Source organism: Mastomys coucha, unplaced genomic scaffold (genome assembly GCF_008632895.1).
Source record: "Mastomys coucha isolate ucsf_1 unplaced genomic scaffold, UCSF_Mcou_1 pScaffold20, whole genome shotgun sequence".
Taxonomy (NCBI): domain Eukaryota; kingdom Metazoa; phylum Chordata; class Mammalia; order Rodentia; family Muridae; genus Mastomys; species Mastomys coucha.
The window spans coordinates 86,536,300-86,554,078 of NW_022196903.1; the positions used below are offsets into that span (position 1 = coordinate 86,536,300).

General features: G+C 42.3%; 1 protein-coding gene across 5 annotated transcripts in view; it reads right to left on the reverse strand.

Moving 5' to 3' along the window:
* Nucleotides 1-17,779, reverse strand: part of Adamts9 (ADAM metallopeptidase with thrombospondin type 1 motif 9) — a 173,280-nt gene that overhangs the window by 33,258 nt on the left and 122,243 nt on the right. For 3 of the 5 annotated variants that reach the window (XM_031382628.1, XM_031382626.1, XM_031382627.1), the window contains 2 exons: nucleotides 12,198-12,371; nucleotides 2,579-2,749 (listed from right to left, as the gene is read on the reverse strand). In XM_031382628.1, the coding sequence (XP_031238488.1) occupies nucleotides 2,579-2,749; nucleotides 12,198-12,371 (345 nt within the window). The remainder of the gene's footprint in view (nucleotides 1-2,578; nucleotides 2,750-12,197; nucleotides 12,372-17,779) is intronic. The other 2 variants (XM_031382630.1, XM_031382629.1) reach the window with 1 other exon arrangement.

Genomic DNA, 17,779 nt, shown 5'->3' on the forward strand with positions numbered 1-17,779 from the left:
GGTGACTGACTTCTAATGAGACCCAACATCCCAAACAAGTGGCAGAGAGGAATAACCTTTGAGGTTATTCCTCTAGGCTGTCCTCTAGTCTCCACATAGGCTTAAACACATGTATACATAAACATGTACACACATGTACATGCACATAAAGCCATGCTCTCTCTCATCTGTGGATGATTGAGGTTGCATTAAAGCTATAGACAGGTACAGCATGTCTCTCAGAAAGAGATCAAAAGTCTCTCAGCATAAGAATGCCCCATGTAAGAGGCTAACCAAGAGGAAGATGCTGGTATTGACTGAGTTGGAGGCAGAGCAACTACAGCCAGATAGAACCAGAGCCAAGAAGAGGAGCTTGCTAGGAGGCAGAAGGCTGGAAAGGCACAGAGACAAAGAGACCTGTGGATGGACAGAAGAAGTGTGAGGGAGAGTCCTCCCCATCCAGAGAGCCAGGGGAGGTGAGTCTCTTGAAATAGCCAGAAGTTGGAGCCCATGTCTGACAAGGAGCAGAAGAACAAGGGACGAGAAGAGAGGAAGTGTATCCAGACCCTTCCAAAACTTCCCTTGCTGGGATCTGAATGGTTGGAAGCTTTGCCTCAACCCAGTCAACGGATTTTCTAAACACTCATCTGGACTCACTTGTTCCTGGCTGGCAACTCTATACATGCATATCCTAATGTTCTATCTTCACGTTGTGTGTGTTTTCGTGTGTGTGCACACATGTGTATGCATGCACACATGCATGTGTGTGCACACATGATCATGGATACAAATGTAGCAGCTAAAGTTCAATGCTGGATGCTTTTTCTATCACTGACCCATAGTTTTTGGAAGGTTTCCCACTGAACCTTGACCTCACTGATTGGCTAGGTTGGATGGCCAGTGGGATCCAGGGAGAACTCTCTGTTGCTGCCTACAAGCTCTGGAACTGTAGATATGTGTTGGCATATCTACATGGGTCTTTTTACGTGGGTCTTGGGGATCTGCACTTAGGTTCTCATGCTTGTACAGCAAGCATTGTATCCACCAAGCCATCTCCCTTCACTGTTTAAGGGCTTTTCTTGCTGTCTGGAGACACGTGAGACATGGCAGAGCTCTTTACTCTGGAACTCTAGACCCCAGATATATAAGTGTGTGTTGTGGTCAGGTCCAGTGCACTGTCCATCACTTTGTAATGACCCTGGACTCCACCTACCAGATACCAGAAATATCCCTCTGTCATATCTGTGATAACCAGACAAGTCTCCTAACGTTGACAAATATCTTCCAAGAGGACAAAAATCATCGCCGTAGAGTACAGGATTGGGGGGACATGGTTGGAAAAGACTCTTTGGACCAATTTGAGTAAAGACACAGTTCAACACACAGCAACTATATCATCTAGAGGAAAATGCTCATGTCATTTGGGGGAGAACTTTCTGGACTCTATAGAGAGATCCTATGTGAATAGGTATGTTACCTACCATGGCTATCCTCTCTACTGTGAACTCGGGCGCTTCCACTTTGAATCTCTGTGTTCTTTCAGGCAGTTGCAATGCTTTTGAAGTTTAGATATTTTAGTACTTTGAAAATACCATCAATTTTGAAGATCAGATAATTGTGCTGTTATTGGTATTGTTTTATTAATAACTAAAGGTGTCTATGTAGGTATTGTCCTCAGGAACCCATAGGGAAAAAGAAGGCTTGAGAGTCATTAGATATTACAGAACATTATTTGGTTTTGCTAGAACCAAGTTGCTAGACAACCCACATCTGGCTTGCAGGAAACATTTGGTTTTCAAATAAAAATGTTAGGTCTCTTTTCCAAGTTAAGAGACCACATATAAAAATCCAGACTTCTGTCTTTTTTTTTTTTTTTTTTTTTTTTTTTTTTTTTTTTTTTTTTTTTTTTTTTTTTGAGAATTTCAGTTGGGGAATGGTGGATGCATGTTTGTGTACAACTATTACCACCACAAAAGAATGTCTGGTCACATGGGCCAGCCTATCACAGTCCCTACCTCTACCTAGGTAATACCTACCCTAAGGATTTTGTGTGTGTGTGTGTGTGTGTGTGTGTGTGTGTGCTTGAATATGATCTGTGTTTGTCTAGGTGTGCATTGAAGTTCATTTGTGTGAATGTGATGTGCACATGCCACACAGAGTGTGTGCTTGGTGTTGGTTCTCACCTTCTACCTTGTTTAGAGACAGGGTCTCTATCTTGTCCTTCCTCTGCAGACAACAGGCTATGTGGACTACCCATGCTCAAGTTATGATGTCCAGCTTCTACAGCCTCTGAGGATTTGAACTCAGATCCTCATGCTTGCACTGCAAGTGCTTTCATTCACTTAGCTTTCTTCCTAGCCTCAAGATATAACCTTCTGCTGGCACCTAAAGGCATCCAATGAATTATCAGCCCCCATTATAATTCCATTTTTATCTCTATTAAAAGAAAATCAAGGTGACTCACAGAATGCAGAACTCAAGGAACTTGGGATTGGATGAGAACCCATGATTTTCAGAAGTAGACCTGGAAGGTAGGTTTCCTGTCCCAATACTCTGCTGCTCCTACACTGAAGGCATCACAGATCCCCCAGAACAGTACCTCAGACCATTCTCCTGTGATCCACACGTACTCGCAGGGCTGTAGGCTGCAGCTTTCATGGTCTGGAGGCTGCTGGTCTGAGTCACAATGTGAGCTGTGCACCTCACTTTGGTCCTCTGCTACACATACCACCTGCCGGTACCGGGAGCCTTCACCACAAGTCTTGGTACACTGCAAGAGATAAATGAGGTGGGGTGAGATGAAGCCTCACACAGCTTCAAGCCCTTATTCTTGCAATTACTCAATGACTTAGCTAAACAGCTGTTAAAGTGTGAGATCTCTAGGTGTTGACTGTTTCTACCTAGGCACCTGACAACTTTGTCCCTAGCATAAAGATGGTTTTCCCATGCATGTCTGTCTAAATGAGGAAATGAAAGGGTAAATGAATGAACACCAGGTTGGATGAGGCTTTTTTTCCTTTTTTTTTTTTTTTTTTTTAAATTCAACACTCACTCAAACACTGAATCCATAGCCAGGGATGTAGCATAGCAGTGGAACACTTGCTTAGCCTGTGTGAGACTCTGAGTGCGCTCTCTATTGCTGAAGAAAAAATAGGGATTGAAGGAGGAAGGGGAGAGAAAAATTGAGAAAGGGAGGAAGAGAAAGATGTGAAGAATTGAAGAAGAAAGGGATGGAGTAGAGAGAAAGAGGATAGAAGGAAGGAAGGAAGAATGAGGGGGAGACAGGGGAAAGGAAACACCAGGCACGGGGGCACACATCTTTAGTTTCAGCACTAGGAGGCAGAGATAGGCAGATTACTGAGTTTGAAGCTTGCTTAGTCTATGTAGCAAGTTCTAGGACAGTCAGGGCTACACAGAGCATCCCTGTCTGAAAAAGAAGGAAGAGGAGGAGGGGAGGAGGAGGAAAAGGAAGGAAGGAAAAGAGAAGGAGAGGAGAGGGGAGGGAGAAAGAAGAAAGGGGAAGGGAAGGGAAGGGAAGAGAAGGGAGGGGAGGGGAAGGGAAGGGAAGAGGAAGAGAGGGGAGGGGAGGGGAGGGAAGGGAAGGGAACGCTAACCTTTGGTAGGTGGCCTGTTCTCAGCTCTAATTTCCAAGCAAATATTCACCCAGTTCCAACTGAAAGTAGGTCCTGATGGACAAGGGTGGCCATAATCAGGACTTCCCTTGTTCTCAGGAAGGAGCTACTTGAGCAGAAGGATGGGCAGTAAAGGGAGGCATCTGGGCAGTATGAAGGAGCAGAGGCGATCATCTCCAAGTCTTAGTTGAAGAACTGGAACAATTCTAAGCCTAAGCCACTTGCCCTACCACACCCGATTACTTCCATGACCCAGCACACATGCAATGTTTCCTTCCAGCAGCAAACTCCACTCGGAAGGTAGACTTCTGCCATCTGCTTGGTCCCCAAAGTCTGTCCAAAGCATTGCTGTCACTTGGCATTCTAAGTCTGGACTACTTCAGAAAGCTGCAGGGGACAGGCTGATGTCTCTGCCACTACAGTTGCTGAGTCTTTTGCTTGGAGCTTGGGTGTCTGTTGTCCTGGATTACAGAACATCAGTAGGATCTGGGTGTATTGCCAGCATTCTTCCCTTCAAAATTCCTCATTTTAAGCTCTGCAGGGAGAGCACAGACCCCTCTCTCTTTATGCATAATGGCAGTGTCTTATTTACTTATTCTATTGCTGTGATGAAACACCATTTCCAAAACCATTTCCTTTCTTGCAGAGGAAAAGGTTTCTTTTTGTTAACACTTCCACATCACTGTTCATCATTGAAGGCAGTCAGGATAGGAACTCAAACAGGGCAGGAAGCTGGAGGCAGGAGCTGATGCAGAGGCCATGGAGGGGTGCTGCTTGACTGGCTTGCTCAGTCTGCTTTCTTATAGAACTCAGGATCACCAGCTAAGGGTTGGTGCTGCCCACAATGGGCTGGGCCCTCTCCCATCAATCACTAATTAAGAAAATGTCCACGCCCTAATATAAACAGATGTGTTTTCTCAACTGAGGTTCCTTCCTCTCAAATGACTCTAGCCATGTCAGGTTGACATAAAACTAGTCAGCACAGGCAGAAGTTCTCTTTTATCTGCTTTGTTTCAAAGGCATTTGAGTTTGAGACACAGCTTCACTCTGAAATGTCTTCCCCAATGTACCCTATATCTATTATATGTGTGCATGATTTAAAAATGGGGGGGGGATACAATACAAGGGCTAGAAGATGGCTCAGTGGTAAACACATTCGGCATGCAAGCATGAAGAACCTATGTAAAAGCTGGAGGAATAGTGAGTATCTGTAATCCCAACACCCCTGAGGGGGAAATGGGAAGAGGGACAGGAAGATCCTGGAAGCTAGAGGGTCATCTAGCTGAGCATACACAGCACGGAACAACTCAGAGTTCTCTCAAAAAAGATAATGTTTGTCCTCTGACAGCCTCATATGTGCGTGATTCTCAAATACTCTCATTCATACACATGAATGCACACATGTATGCACACACATGCACATACACCAATAATGGAAAAAAGAAAGAACCATTTCTTAAACCCGCCATTTAATCATCTCACAACTTCAATTTGATGACCCTGAATGTAAGGCTGTGCAGCCCTTGCTACAATCCAGTTGACAGAACATTTTCATCACTCCACTCTGTCTCCATGAAGCAGTCATTTATCTTGCCTCTCCCTCCCAGACTCAAGCAACTATAACCATGCTTGCTTGCTGTATCCATGGATTTGCTTATTCTGGGGGGGGTGGTGCTTCACATTCAGAAGCCCACCTAGTATGTGTCCTTTTCTGCTAGGCTTCTCTCACTTAGCACAGTGTCTCCTAAGTTCTTCTAAGTTGGAGCGTGTCTCAGTACTTCATCGCTCTTCAAGGCTGGGTGGTAGCCCAATGTATGGATATCCTACACTTCATTCATTCACTCATCTGCTAATGAACTTGTGGTGGTTTCCCTTTGAGCTACTGTGAATGACTCTATTATGGACATCCAGACAATGATCCGAACACTTGATTTCAATTCAAGTGAGCCTGTTCCTAGCCGTGAAGTTGTCAGAGCATACCAGCTGCTTGGAAGCAAACTTTCATTGCTGGCATGTCATCAATCCATTGCTAGAGGCACAAATATGACCTGAAGTCACAGAATGATGAGAAGACTCTAAACCACTTTAAACTAGCGGGAAGCAGCTGAGCCTGGTTCCCTGGTTCAAGCTTTAGGAATTAGGAAAGTTTGGGTTTCCTTGAAGTAAACTGGCAACTATTAGGGAGTGATAATGTTCCGCTGAACATTAAAGGACACACAGACCTCTGAAGGAGGTACCTTTACCCACAGGAAAAAAATATAATAATTTCTTGGAAAATTAGGACTTAGAAACATCAAAATCACAGCTAAATCTAAACTAAATCCTGCTATGTCCAAGTGCATTCTCACTAATCCCTAAGGCTTGAGTCAGTGTCAATAAGTAACAGTTCCCAGCAGAAAATATCAGGGTTCTCCAACAGTTTCTGCTCGTTAAGTATTTTCTTCTTTCCGTCTTGAAGAATAGTTAACTCTTATAAAAACTGTTTTGACAGGGGCAGGAACTTGCACTGAGAAAATTTACCCAGAATAAAACTTTCTGGGAAATTAAAATTTAAACCAGGTAAATAATTGACTTCTTTCATGCTCTGAAAATCAGGTGACAAAGGTTTTTCTCCTAGAAACTTAAGTCTTAGCAAAGTCATGGGAAAAGTAAATCCAGCGCATGCTATTGGGGTACTTCAGCTTTGGTAAATGCTACCTCCCCTGTCCTCAATAATCTACAGCACCTCTTTTCCTGGAATATCATCTAAACTGTTCTAAGAAAATAGAACTTTTGAGCTACCTCATTTCAATTTGCAGAAAGTTTTCTGGGTTTTCATTATGGCTTTCTGAATTAATAAAGCAACAACCAAATAAATGGCTAGGTAATATCACTGGCCTCTGTGTATCTCAGCACAAGTTAGACGCAGAAAGGAAATAGTAATAGTGCCAGGTTAAACAGGCTAGCACATCCATTGTCCTGCAGGGTGCATGCCTTCCTGGCTGCTGAAACCAACCCAAAATAACTTTCAAAACTGGAGGGCGAGGAAGACCTAAAATAAATTCCTAAGGTTCTATTTTTTTTTCAACATGTTGATTGGCTTTAGGTTGATGGTCTAAATAGGATCATTTAATGCAATCCTTAAACATTATAATAATGTTTTTTTCATCTTGATATACGTGTCACAATTTTTTTTTCATGAAAGAACTTTGGCTTACTTTAATATATGTTTACTAAGCAAATTTACTCAACTCCAGGCAAATATGAGGAGTACTTTTAAAATGTATGCAATAATATAGAGATAACTTTTAAATTTATTTTTATTTATTTATTTATTATTTATTTATTTATTATTAGATATCTTCTTTATTTACATTTCAAATGTTATCCCCTTTCCTGGTTTTTCCTCCGAAAACCCCCTATCCAGTCCTCCCAGCCCCTCTCACCAACCCACCCATTCCTGCTTCCTGGCCCTGGCATTCCCCTACACTTGACTGGGAAAAGAAAAAACACTGGGCATCCACAGGTTCTATCTTTTAAAGGATGTTTTCCCCAAGGATGACAGAATTTGTCATTTCTGATAGCAGATTACTATTGTTGGGAAGAATATGGGTAGAGGAATCTCAGACCCAACTGGGGAAGTTGATAACACTGAGTTGCCTTTAATGTGTTTTTATGTCCCAAGGAAAGGTAAGGACTAATGGATTCATCTCCTGCTGTTGAAAAGAAAGAAAAAGCAACCATTTGTATGGAAAAGGGGACAGAGACACTACTGTGGAGGTGTTCTTTAACTCTTAAGTCTGTCATCTGATTAACATTTGCAATGGACATGGGTCTGTGTTGTGAATTAGAAGTCAGCTTGATGATTTCCAACTCTGTTTCTGTCCTTGCCTGACAACCAGGGAGCCAGCCACTCTCAGCTTGGGGCCTCACACGTCCCTTAGATAACCACGGACGCTTAATCCTAAGGGACCCCAGTGTAATCATGTAATTCATCATGGATTCCAGGATAGATAATGTTACTGAGATAGAAGCCATGTAGTAGGAAAGAGGAAGGAATTGGTGTCCTAATGATGCTGAAGAGTGTGCGTGGCAGCTGATGAAAAGGAATGAAGGAGCAAGTGAGTTACCAGGGCCAGAAAGAGGAGGGACCATCTCAAGATTTAGTAAGGACGGAGGTGAGCAGCCCCAGCCTGTGTAGGGGTGAGGATTACAGCAGGTAGGGTTTGCACTCCAGTTCTTCTCACCTTATCCTTTCTCAGGATGGCAGGGCCTAAATCCAGGCTCTTCCTATGGTAACCAGCACTCTAAGCTCTGCCACTGAGTTACTACCTGCTCAGCTCTTTTTTGGACAGGGTCTCCCTATGTAGCTCTAGCTGGCTTCCCACTTGCCACCCTCCTGCCTTCTCATTGTGAGCACATTTCATCATGACACTTAGACTCAGGTAAAGGCTTTTAGATGATAGGATTTGAGGTTTAAAAACCAAACCAAACCAAACAACAACAACAACAACAACAGCAACAAAACCCCCAAACCACAAATGCTTCTAAATGTCCTGCGCCTGGTACTTTTCAGGTGACTGACACATGCTGTTGAATAAGTGAAGGAGAGAATGGATAACAAAGGGTTAAGGTCTAACTCTGAACACACCAAGACCTCTCCACTCCCTGCTGTAAACACCATGAAAATCTTATCACTCAACTGACCAAGGAATTGCTGCTCATTCCAATTGTTCTATTCTAAGGAGATGAACTTGGGAATCAGTACACAGCTGAGTACAAGAAATGCTCTTAAACTTGAAATATGCTCTAAAGGGGCCCCCCAGTTCCTGTTCGGGCCAAACAGCAACAGATTGGGCAGTCCTACAAAGTCACAGCATGTTCATGGCCCTGTGACAAGAAAACACAGCAGCTGCTCTTCCAGAAAGAACATTTGCTAACTGATCCAGAAGACGCTGGAATGCCTTTATTCTCCAGTTGATGAAGCAGCCATCGCTCATACCCCCACCCCTGTACCCCCCACCATCTTTTGTCCCTTCATTCATAAATTCAACTATTCAAAAGTATCTTATGTGCTGTAGGTACTATGCTAGATGCTGTGGAAATCCTGGAAAATGAAGTCCTTACCTTAAACAGCTGCCAGTCTTTCTCACTGGCATAGCCATGGGCATCACTCTGAGCAGACTGGCACTAACACCAGAGCATTCCTACTGCCCTTATGTCAGAGTTACCCAATTGCACAGAGAATCCTGGTTTAGAAGCAAGTGGGCATTGCAACCCAGGAAAGTAAGTAATACATTGAAACCAACTTTCCAAGAGGAGGCTTGTGGCTTGGGATAAAGGAACTGAAATATTTCAGGGGAGAGCCATTCTGATGGGACCAAGGACACAAACCCTAACAGTTTGTGTTCTAGAGTCCAGGACCCTGGGCCTCAAATTTTTGCCTTACATACGAGAGCTCTGATGGATTAGCCTATCTCAGCCTCTCGTTTCTTCACAATAATGGGATAAAACAAGATTACATCAAAGAGTTAAGGAAGTCGTTCAATAGGTCACTTCATGCAAAAAATACTCATCAAATGCCTTGTTCATTGCTTAGTAAATGCTATGTTCTATTATGCTTGGTATCAGCAGCGTGGAGCCTCTGAACTGGACAATTCCAAGGGAAGCCCCTCACATTGTATCCCACAGGAAAAGCTCTCCCTGGGATTGAGCAGTTCACAGTCTTTGCAGCTGTAGGAAATATCCCCGATAATCATCTCAGGGTGAACATGTGAGAGTTGTGCTTAATACAGATTCCCTGGTTGTTTCTTAATAGAAGAAAGGTGTCATTTGCTCTTGGGCCTAGTAGGAAATGCACCTTGATAACTAACACTTAAGTGTCTCCAACCTTAAGTGATGTGTCTCTAGAACATAAGCCTGTGCAGGGATGAGGTCATGTCAAATGACAGCTGAGAGGTTATAAGAAGAGACTCTATAGGTAGACAGGAAGAGGGAAGGTAATGTGGGGAGGCTGGGAGGTGCTGCATCGGGCAGTGAGCACCACCTTACTGTTTAATGAGAACATCATTGGTCTCGAAAGCAATCCTGCTGCAGGCAAGTGTGACTGAGATAGATGTAGCATTCTGCTGTGGTTATTGAAGATGGCTGCCTAGTAGTTTTCAACCTCCCCTCTAAGCCTTGGTGCTGTGAGAACATCTCCAGTAGGCTCCCAGTAGGGCCTCTTTTTCCTCTGCTGCCTTGAACTGTACTCTCCCTCACCAGTCTGGTGCCTCTTCAAACTCTCCTTAGGAGAAAGCATATTAGCAGAAGAGTAAATGCTAGAATCTGTTATTATTATTATTATTATTATTATTATTTATTTATTTATTTCATCATTTACAGAGCCCATTCTCTCCATGACTATGAGTAAGCTCTGCTGAATTTACTATATATAAGCCCCATCAGGCTATTTCCTCAAGTCATTGTCTTCCTCTCCTTCTTCTTCTTCTTCTTCTTCTTCTTCTTCTTCTTCTTCTTCTTCTTCTTCTTCTTCTTCTTCTTCTTCCTCCTCCTCCTCCTCCTCCTCCTCCTCCTCCTCCTCCTCCTCCACCTCTTCCACCTCCTTCTCCACTTCTTCCTTCTCCTTTGAGACAGGGTCTCATTATGTAGCCTTGGCTGGCCTGGAACTTATTCAGATCTATCTGCTTCTGTCTCCTGAGTGCTGGGACTAAAGACATGTGTCATCACACTTAAGTCTTTCTATATGAAGCTTGATAGCAATATTTAAAGAAGGATTTCAAAAGGCCTACCTGCATAGCCATACAAAGACAGAAGCTTCGAGGCACATTTCTTGTGTGGTTTTCTACCTTATGGGATTCAGAAGGAACTGGAAATGCAGCCTGTGATGCTCATGGCTGGCTCTAGAACTCTCAAATGCTGGCTGCAGCGTAAGCAGTTAACTTTGCCTCATCTATGAGTACTTTCCCAATTCTTGATCTTTGGAACAGAGACACAGAGTTGAGTATGGCATGAAGAAGCGAGGTGGAGAAAACGGACAGGGAATCCCAAAGATAGTCCCAAGTCTCAGTGAGTCAGGGAGATGAGGTAACCTCTTCTTTATCTGGCACAGCCAGTCCTGAGACTGCAATGGATGACAGATTAATGTCCTTTCTAACTTCCTCTAAACAGCTCTACAAAGCTACTACCATTCCCATCCTACAGATGGCAAGCCAAGCCTCAGAGATATAAGGATTCTTGCTCTGAGTCATGTGGCTATCGATGGCACAGCTGAGATAGGGACCACAGAGATATTATTCTAAGCATACAAGTTCCTGATAACCTATCTGGCTCAAGTTCAAATAATCTTAAACTTAACTGCGTTACATATTGTCCCGGACACTATCTGACAGAAGCAAGAAAAGTCTAGAAGGAAAACAAGCAACATGACCAAGCAGATGATGAAGGAAGCATTGCTAAAGGGATGAACCACTGTAGCAAGGAATGGATCCAATCACCAGGAAGGAACTGGGGAGAGCAGGGCTAGGAAACTAATCCCAGGGGTGCAAAATACAGTAGAAAACCATAAAGATGAGAAAACAGGGTCATGTCTGGCTTCCTTTAACTGCTAGATGTGGGACCTTTGGACATCTGGCAAAGTCTGTCTGAACCTTAGTTTTACCACCTAAAAAGGGGGATGATAATCATTCTCACCTCATCTAGGAGTCCAAAAGATAAAATGAGAGGATGGAAAGAAAGCTCCCAGCATAGCGCCAAGTGCAGAACAATCACCCTCAAACCATGCTGCCTTGGGTTGCGAGCCAGTCTCAGTGCAGGCGGGTCCCTCATCTTCCCTCTTCAGCAGCATGCATATTTTATGTCATTCCAGGGTCAGCAGATCTGATTTTACTTTCTAATTCTGTCCTACTCTTTCTATAACCCAGCATTCTGTTCTGGAAACTGGGTTCCCTCCCCCTAATGTCTTATACCACCTCTACCCTCCGCCCCCTGCCCCCCCAGCAACGAGACTTTCCAGCACAGACACTTAAATGTCTGGTAAAGTCAAGCATTAACTTGTGGAGTAGAAGAAAAAAATAAGTCCAGCCTATTTCTGTATTAACTCGACAGTTCATGCGGATTCTACCATTGGTTGAAACCACTGGAAATTCTACCCTAGTTTATTGAGTGTTTCACATGAGAGCCCATTTTCTCTCCCTGACAGTCAATGGCACAGGAAAAGGAAAAAATACAGACTAATCTTTACCTCAAGTTCATGCAGGTTATGGCTATTCAAATTAACCAAATCCAAACACATATTAAATATTCCGCCCATCATCTCCCCTCCTGTGAAATGAAAGTTGTCTCTATGCTTACACTCTTGGCCTGAGGCATGTCAAAGCTTTTTTTTTCTTTTCCATTTCAGTGAACCCAGCTCTGGAATAGTCAAGACCACAGGGAGAAATGCAAACAGGAATTGCCTTAGAGCCTGACAGCAAAGTTTTTGGGAAGGAGCCAGCAATGCCACTGTGCTCAATGGTTTTGCTGGCTCCATAGGGTGCAAAGCTGATGCTGACAAGGGGGTGGAGCAACACGCAGGCTGGTGTGCACTTACTTCATGGCTCTACTTACTTGTTGCCATTGCTCTGCCCTCCAAGTGTAGAGAGGACATGGTGAGGTTTGGCAGACACGCTCCGACTCTGGTCTGCTGTAGGAGCTGCACTCACTTTCTCTGGCTGTTTTGTGTGTCCCGATCTGACAGCCCACATGCCTCTGCTGCACGCCTTGGCCACAGGACACAGAGCACTGAGAAGACACAGGATGTAAGTAGGCACTTGGGCTCCTTCTGGAGGGCGGGAAGGGGTGGGTCACAGAGGAGGGCAATGCTTTCTTAATCCAATGATTCTCACAGCAGTCAAAGTGTTTTCTCCTTTCCAAGGAGGGGGACACCAAGGCAAGGTCTAAAAGCTGGAGACTGTTGCCAGTGCTGGGCAGGGAGCAGGAGCCACAAGTGGGGAGGAACCAAAGGTCTCAGTGGATGACAGAGGGTGGACAGACTGTGGGGAAACAGCACCATCCAGAAGTAATGGTGCCAACATTGAAACAGACAAATGAAACTCTGTGCATGACTTCCATCCTGGAAGATGAATGGCTTGTGAAAATTGGGAGATATAGTTCTCTAGCCTAACCCACAGAGAGCAAATCATTGACAATTAAGGCCAAATAAGCAAAAGGATTTTCTCCTGTCCCGTTATTTTTCTAGTTTCTATTCCTGGAAACAGAACATTGCCTTGCTTGTGTTTGTTTGTTTAAATCATGGAATTCACTTAACTATCTATGCCTCCTCATAATCTCAAATGAATAGATGAAGAATAAAAGCTAATAAGGAAAAATAATTTCCTCGGGCTTAATGTTTTCAGTCCTTGAAAAATCCCATTAATCACAATGAAATATTTTGTTGACCAAGTTGCAAAACACCAATTAACTTTCCCCTAAATTAATTTTTTAATGGTTTCCTCATTGTTAGTTGCGTAATCTCACTTATGGGCAAGCCAAGAATTATTGTCTCTATTAAGACTTTGGCAGTCAGAAACCAAAGGCAACCTTTGATTAGAAAGAACTGCATAATACTGCACTTGGTTATTAAATGTTATTAGTAACTGGGGGGGGGGCATAAATCAGTCTCTATTAATTTGCCTGGTGTTGAGAAACAAAGTTATCAGACATTCATGCCATGTAACCAAGAGGAGGTCTTCTAAAAGCAGAACAAGACTCTTTATGCTACAATCCTGCGCTTGTCCAATTTACTTGTAGGACACTTCAAGGTGCTCTGTGAAAGATGGAAATTCTATATGAAGATGTATGTAGAACCAAGTGGGTGATTCTGAAGCTTAGGGTCTTTCTTAGAAGGCAGTTTGGGAAATCCTATTGTTTCAGAGAAATCTATGCTGGGGAAGAGGCTCATAGCTCACATCAAAGGGAGCAGAAGACAATGCTCTGTCCCAACATTGTTGTCATTGTTTGGGTTTAATTGGATTAATTGAATTGAATGAGTTTGTGACCCACAAGAAACTAGACTTTAAAGTCATTATGTTCTGGGAAGGATAAGGGGAGGACTCTTAAATACAGAGAATGGCTTTGTCTTCAAACAACAGCCACTTAATGCTCACAGGGGCTACGTGAGTCATACTACTGGCTGCGCTGGAAACAACCGACAGGAGTAGAGTTACCCAGCAAATGTAGAAATAGTCAGATGTCATTAACAACAATCAAAGAGTTCTGGCAATTTGGATTTGGGGGTCGTAAATCCAAGAATACACTTCTAGAAAAATATGCAACAGAAATACAAAGAGAATAACGATGTGAACACATTGGAATTTGATACAAAGCTGTTAAGTTAAAAAAAAATCACATAACGTTTTCACAACAAAGAAAAAATGGGAAAGAACTTTAGAGTGTCTAGTAGTAATTAATTACGTTAAGTAAATGAAACCCCTTTGTGTATGTAGCGGCTGGTGGAGAAGTACATAGCTATAGGCATGTATATGGTGGACAGCACTCAATGTTGGGTTTCTTCCCCAATCACTCTTTTTTGAGAAAGGGTCTCTCACTGAACACAGAAGTCACAGATTCAGCTACACTGGCTAGCCAATAAGCACCAGAGATCTTCCAGGTTTTTGCCTCCCTTAGAAGTGGGACTACAAGGGTGTGTTGTCAGATTTTGACCTGTGTGCCAGGAATCTAATCTCCATCCTCATGCTAGAACATGAGGTAGAGCATGTACTCTCCTGCTGAGCTATTGCCCTAGACCCCCAAACCTGGTTTTGATGCTGTCACTACTAAAAAGAGGTACCTACTGGGCAGTGAAGCTAAGGAACTAAGAGCTGTAAGTGTCTACAATTTAAACCATCACTTCTTACAATGTTTCATAATTCTGCATAAGACAAATTGAAGACACAGGAAACTCTTATCATACATACACTATGTTCTTCAGGCTTCTGATTATCAATAATGTTGAAGGCAACTTTGCACTAATGCTTTTTATTAATTAAAAACAATTACCATGACTTAAATGAGAAGTGAAGTTCAAAGCCTTCCTTTTGAAGGAGAGTGCATTTGTGGTAATCTCTGCTCAGAACAGGGCACGCTACAACTGAATTTCATTCTCTTGCACTGGTTCGTGGAAGACAACAATTTATGTGCAGATTCGGCCAGCTTTGCATGATGAATTCGGAGAGACTTAGACAGAATCCCTTAGAAAAACCCAGCATCAGAAAGTCCCCAGTACCATCCTGGATCTATTTATGCTCAGTGAATTATTTAGTTCTAGGGCAGAGGACGGCTGCACTCTCTTTATTGATGTACTCCTTCCATCACCTTGGTAGGGCCAGTCTGTTTGAAAGGGTGTGAAAGGGGAATGTTTTTCATGGTGAACTGCTGAGCTGGGAACTTGGGCTTCATCTCCTTTTGCTCCCTGCTGTGCAATGCTAGAATGTAGAAATCCACTGGCTTAAGCGTCACCTGACATTTAACTTACATGGATTTAAAAAAATAAAATTGGTGAAATTTCTCATGTTTGGGGAATCAATATATACCTGAAAAATTAGAAAGGATTTTTGTCACATAATTTCTTCTAGAATTATGCTGAGCTTATGGTGGTGCCATTATTTTAAAGTGGGAATTAACTTGAAAATAGCCATTATTTAAATTATATAAATCTAAATTATATAAATAGTCATTATAGAGATTTTTATAAATAATATCAATAAAACATCTATAAATAATAACATCACCTACTAGACTCTCACTAATTGCACCCATATGCTGAATTCTATACAAAGTTCTCAGCCAAGTGCTTCTTTGTTGTAGGAATGTTCTGTGCACTGTAGAAGTTTGGATGTGTTCTTCCTTTGTCTCTATTAAACCCAGTTATGGGTCCCTCAGTATAAGGTATGACAACTCCATCTCTAGATATTGCTAACTGTCTCATGGGATACAAAATTACCTCCAGTTGAGTGATTAGCAGTGCTAAGCATCTTCTATAAAATATTTTTTATCTCCTAATAATCATTTCCAATAGACACTCCATAACAACAGTGAAGAACAAAGACAATTACCTCAGCTCAAGGAAAAACAAAGCACAAAATTCAAATCAAAATCAAATTTGGCAAGGGGATGTGGCAAAGTCTTTATGGATTAGATTAAAACCTGGATCCCAGTTTTCAAACACGGTACTACCGTGATGCAATATTTTATACTATGCCAGCAAAAGTTGGAGTGAGAAGTTTATATTCAAACCATGTACCATCAATGTTCATGGCTCAAATAAAACTCAAATAACCAAGAGACCAGAAAGTACTAAAGCAAGTGTTTCTCATCACCACTCACAGGACCATCCCTTTAATGTCTCAAAGGGCACAAGCTACATATTCACCACTGTCTCCAGAAAACACTCGAAAAGCCTGCAGCGAGTACCACAGTCAGGTTGCTTTCCTTCAACACCAAGAACGGCGGGTGATTCAGAGGGCAATCGGCCAGTTTCATTTCTATGTTTGCAACAGAGATCACTTAAAAATGAAATCTTATGAGTCTGAGGCATCATGGTGAATTCTATTATGAATTCTATTACATGTTGTTACATCAGTAAGGAAGCAAAGTCAATGGAGAGAGTTCCATGGTTTGTAGGGCCCATCCTGACCCCACCCACAGATGGTAAACTGAGAAAAAGGTCAGTGCCTCAGGAATGAGGAATGAACTGATGGACAGAACTCAGGACCAATGAGTAAAGAAGTATTCCTTTCAGCTCAATATGTTTTTCTTCTGATCATCCTAGCGGGAGGGGCTTTCTAGAAGGTGAGTATAATCCTAGCTAACTGTACCTTACAAGGCTTTGGCCCCACGGGGCTATTGAGCCTTCATAGCACTGGGCTGAATGGAGAACCCAGTCGTGATTTTTGTCTTAAAATTTCATCAGCATCCCTTAGCTCTTGATCAAAATCATCCAAACAAATTGAACATGAATGTTTGAGGGAAAAAGAAATCCTTTAAGACTTTACTGAGGCCTTTTTTTTTTTTTTTTTTTTAAAGTAAATTTCCCTTACAGCTTCAAGATTTCAAAGGATCTGGAAATGAAACATCCATTTTATATCACAAAAACCTCCATTTTGGGGAGATATTGTTAAGAATGGTAGAGTCCTCTGGTAATATTCAATGTATCCTAGTATCACCAGACATGCTGACAACATGAAAAATTGTGCTAATTATTCTTTGTATCTGGAAGACAAGATGACTGGAATATAGACAGCTACTAGCGGACAACAGAGGGGTCAAATATAAAATTTAAATACTATAACAAGTGAGCATTCATTTCTATTGCTCAATATCATAGCCTTAGGAACATTCTTGTTTACCACCAGCTAATTAGTGAGTGAGCTGAGAACCCTTAAGAATACAGATCTTCTTTCTCCATCAACCAGTGGCCCAAGTGATTTTCACATCTTGCCTCCTTTCACAATTTATCCCTGAAAATCAATTCTGAGTGACTGTTTTTGAACAGGTGTGCTTTTTTTTTTTTTCTACAGAGGCATTTTGATTTTGATAGTAATTTATGTTTGCAAAACAAACAAAGAAACAAAACAGGTTTTAGATCTAACATCCTAGCTGTATAAGCAATTTTAGGCTTCTCCTGGATATTGTAATAAAAGTCAGCTCATGTTTCCCAATAAAAAGCAAAAGACTCTTTTATGCATCTCTTCAGTGAATAAATAGGTCTTTAAAACGTATGAAGTTTACATGCTCTGAGTTTAATATTCTGGGGGGAAGCTCATTAGATAAATAGATAAAAAAACAAAAAAGGCCAAGGAGCATAGCAAAGAGTACCAGAGCATGAGAGCCTAGAAGAGGACAACCTAATTAGTGTGGCATCTTAAATAACGTTAGCTGCAGGCTTTGCATGAACTGAATAGCTCCAAAAACAAAAGGGCTGGAAGTTAAGGGATGATAAGGGTCACTTAGAAACGATTAGAGAAGATGACAAGTGTGACAGAGTGCCTTGAACACCATCCCTGACAGAAGCCAAGGGAAGGCAGAGCACACATTCTTTGATTACCAGATTAAAGCCAACAAACCAATCCCAGATGTTTCTTTATGACCCAAGCCTCGAGAGGGACAGGCCATTGTGCTGGGGAATGATGCCCTGCTCCGTATTCTTCTGT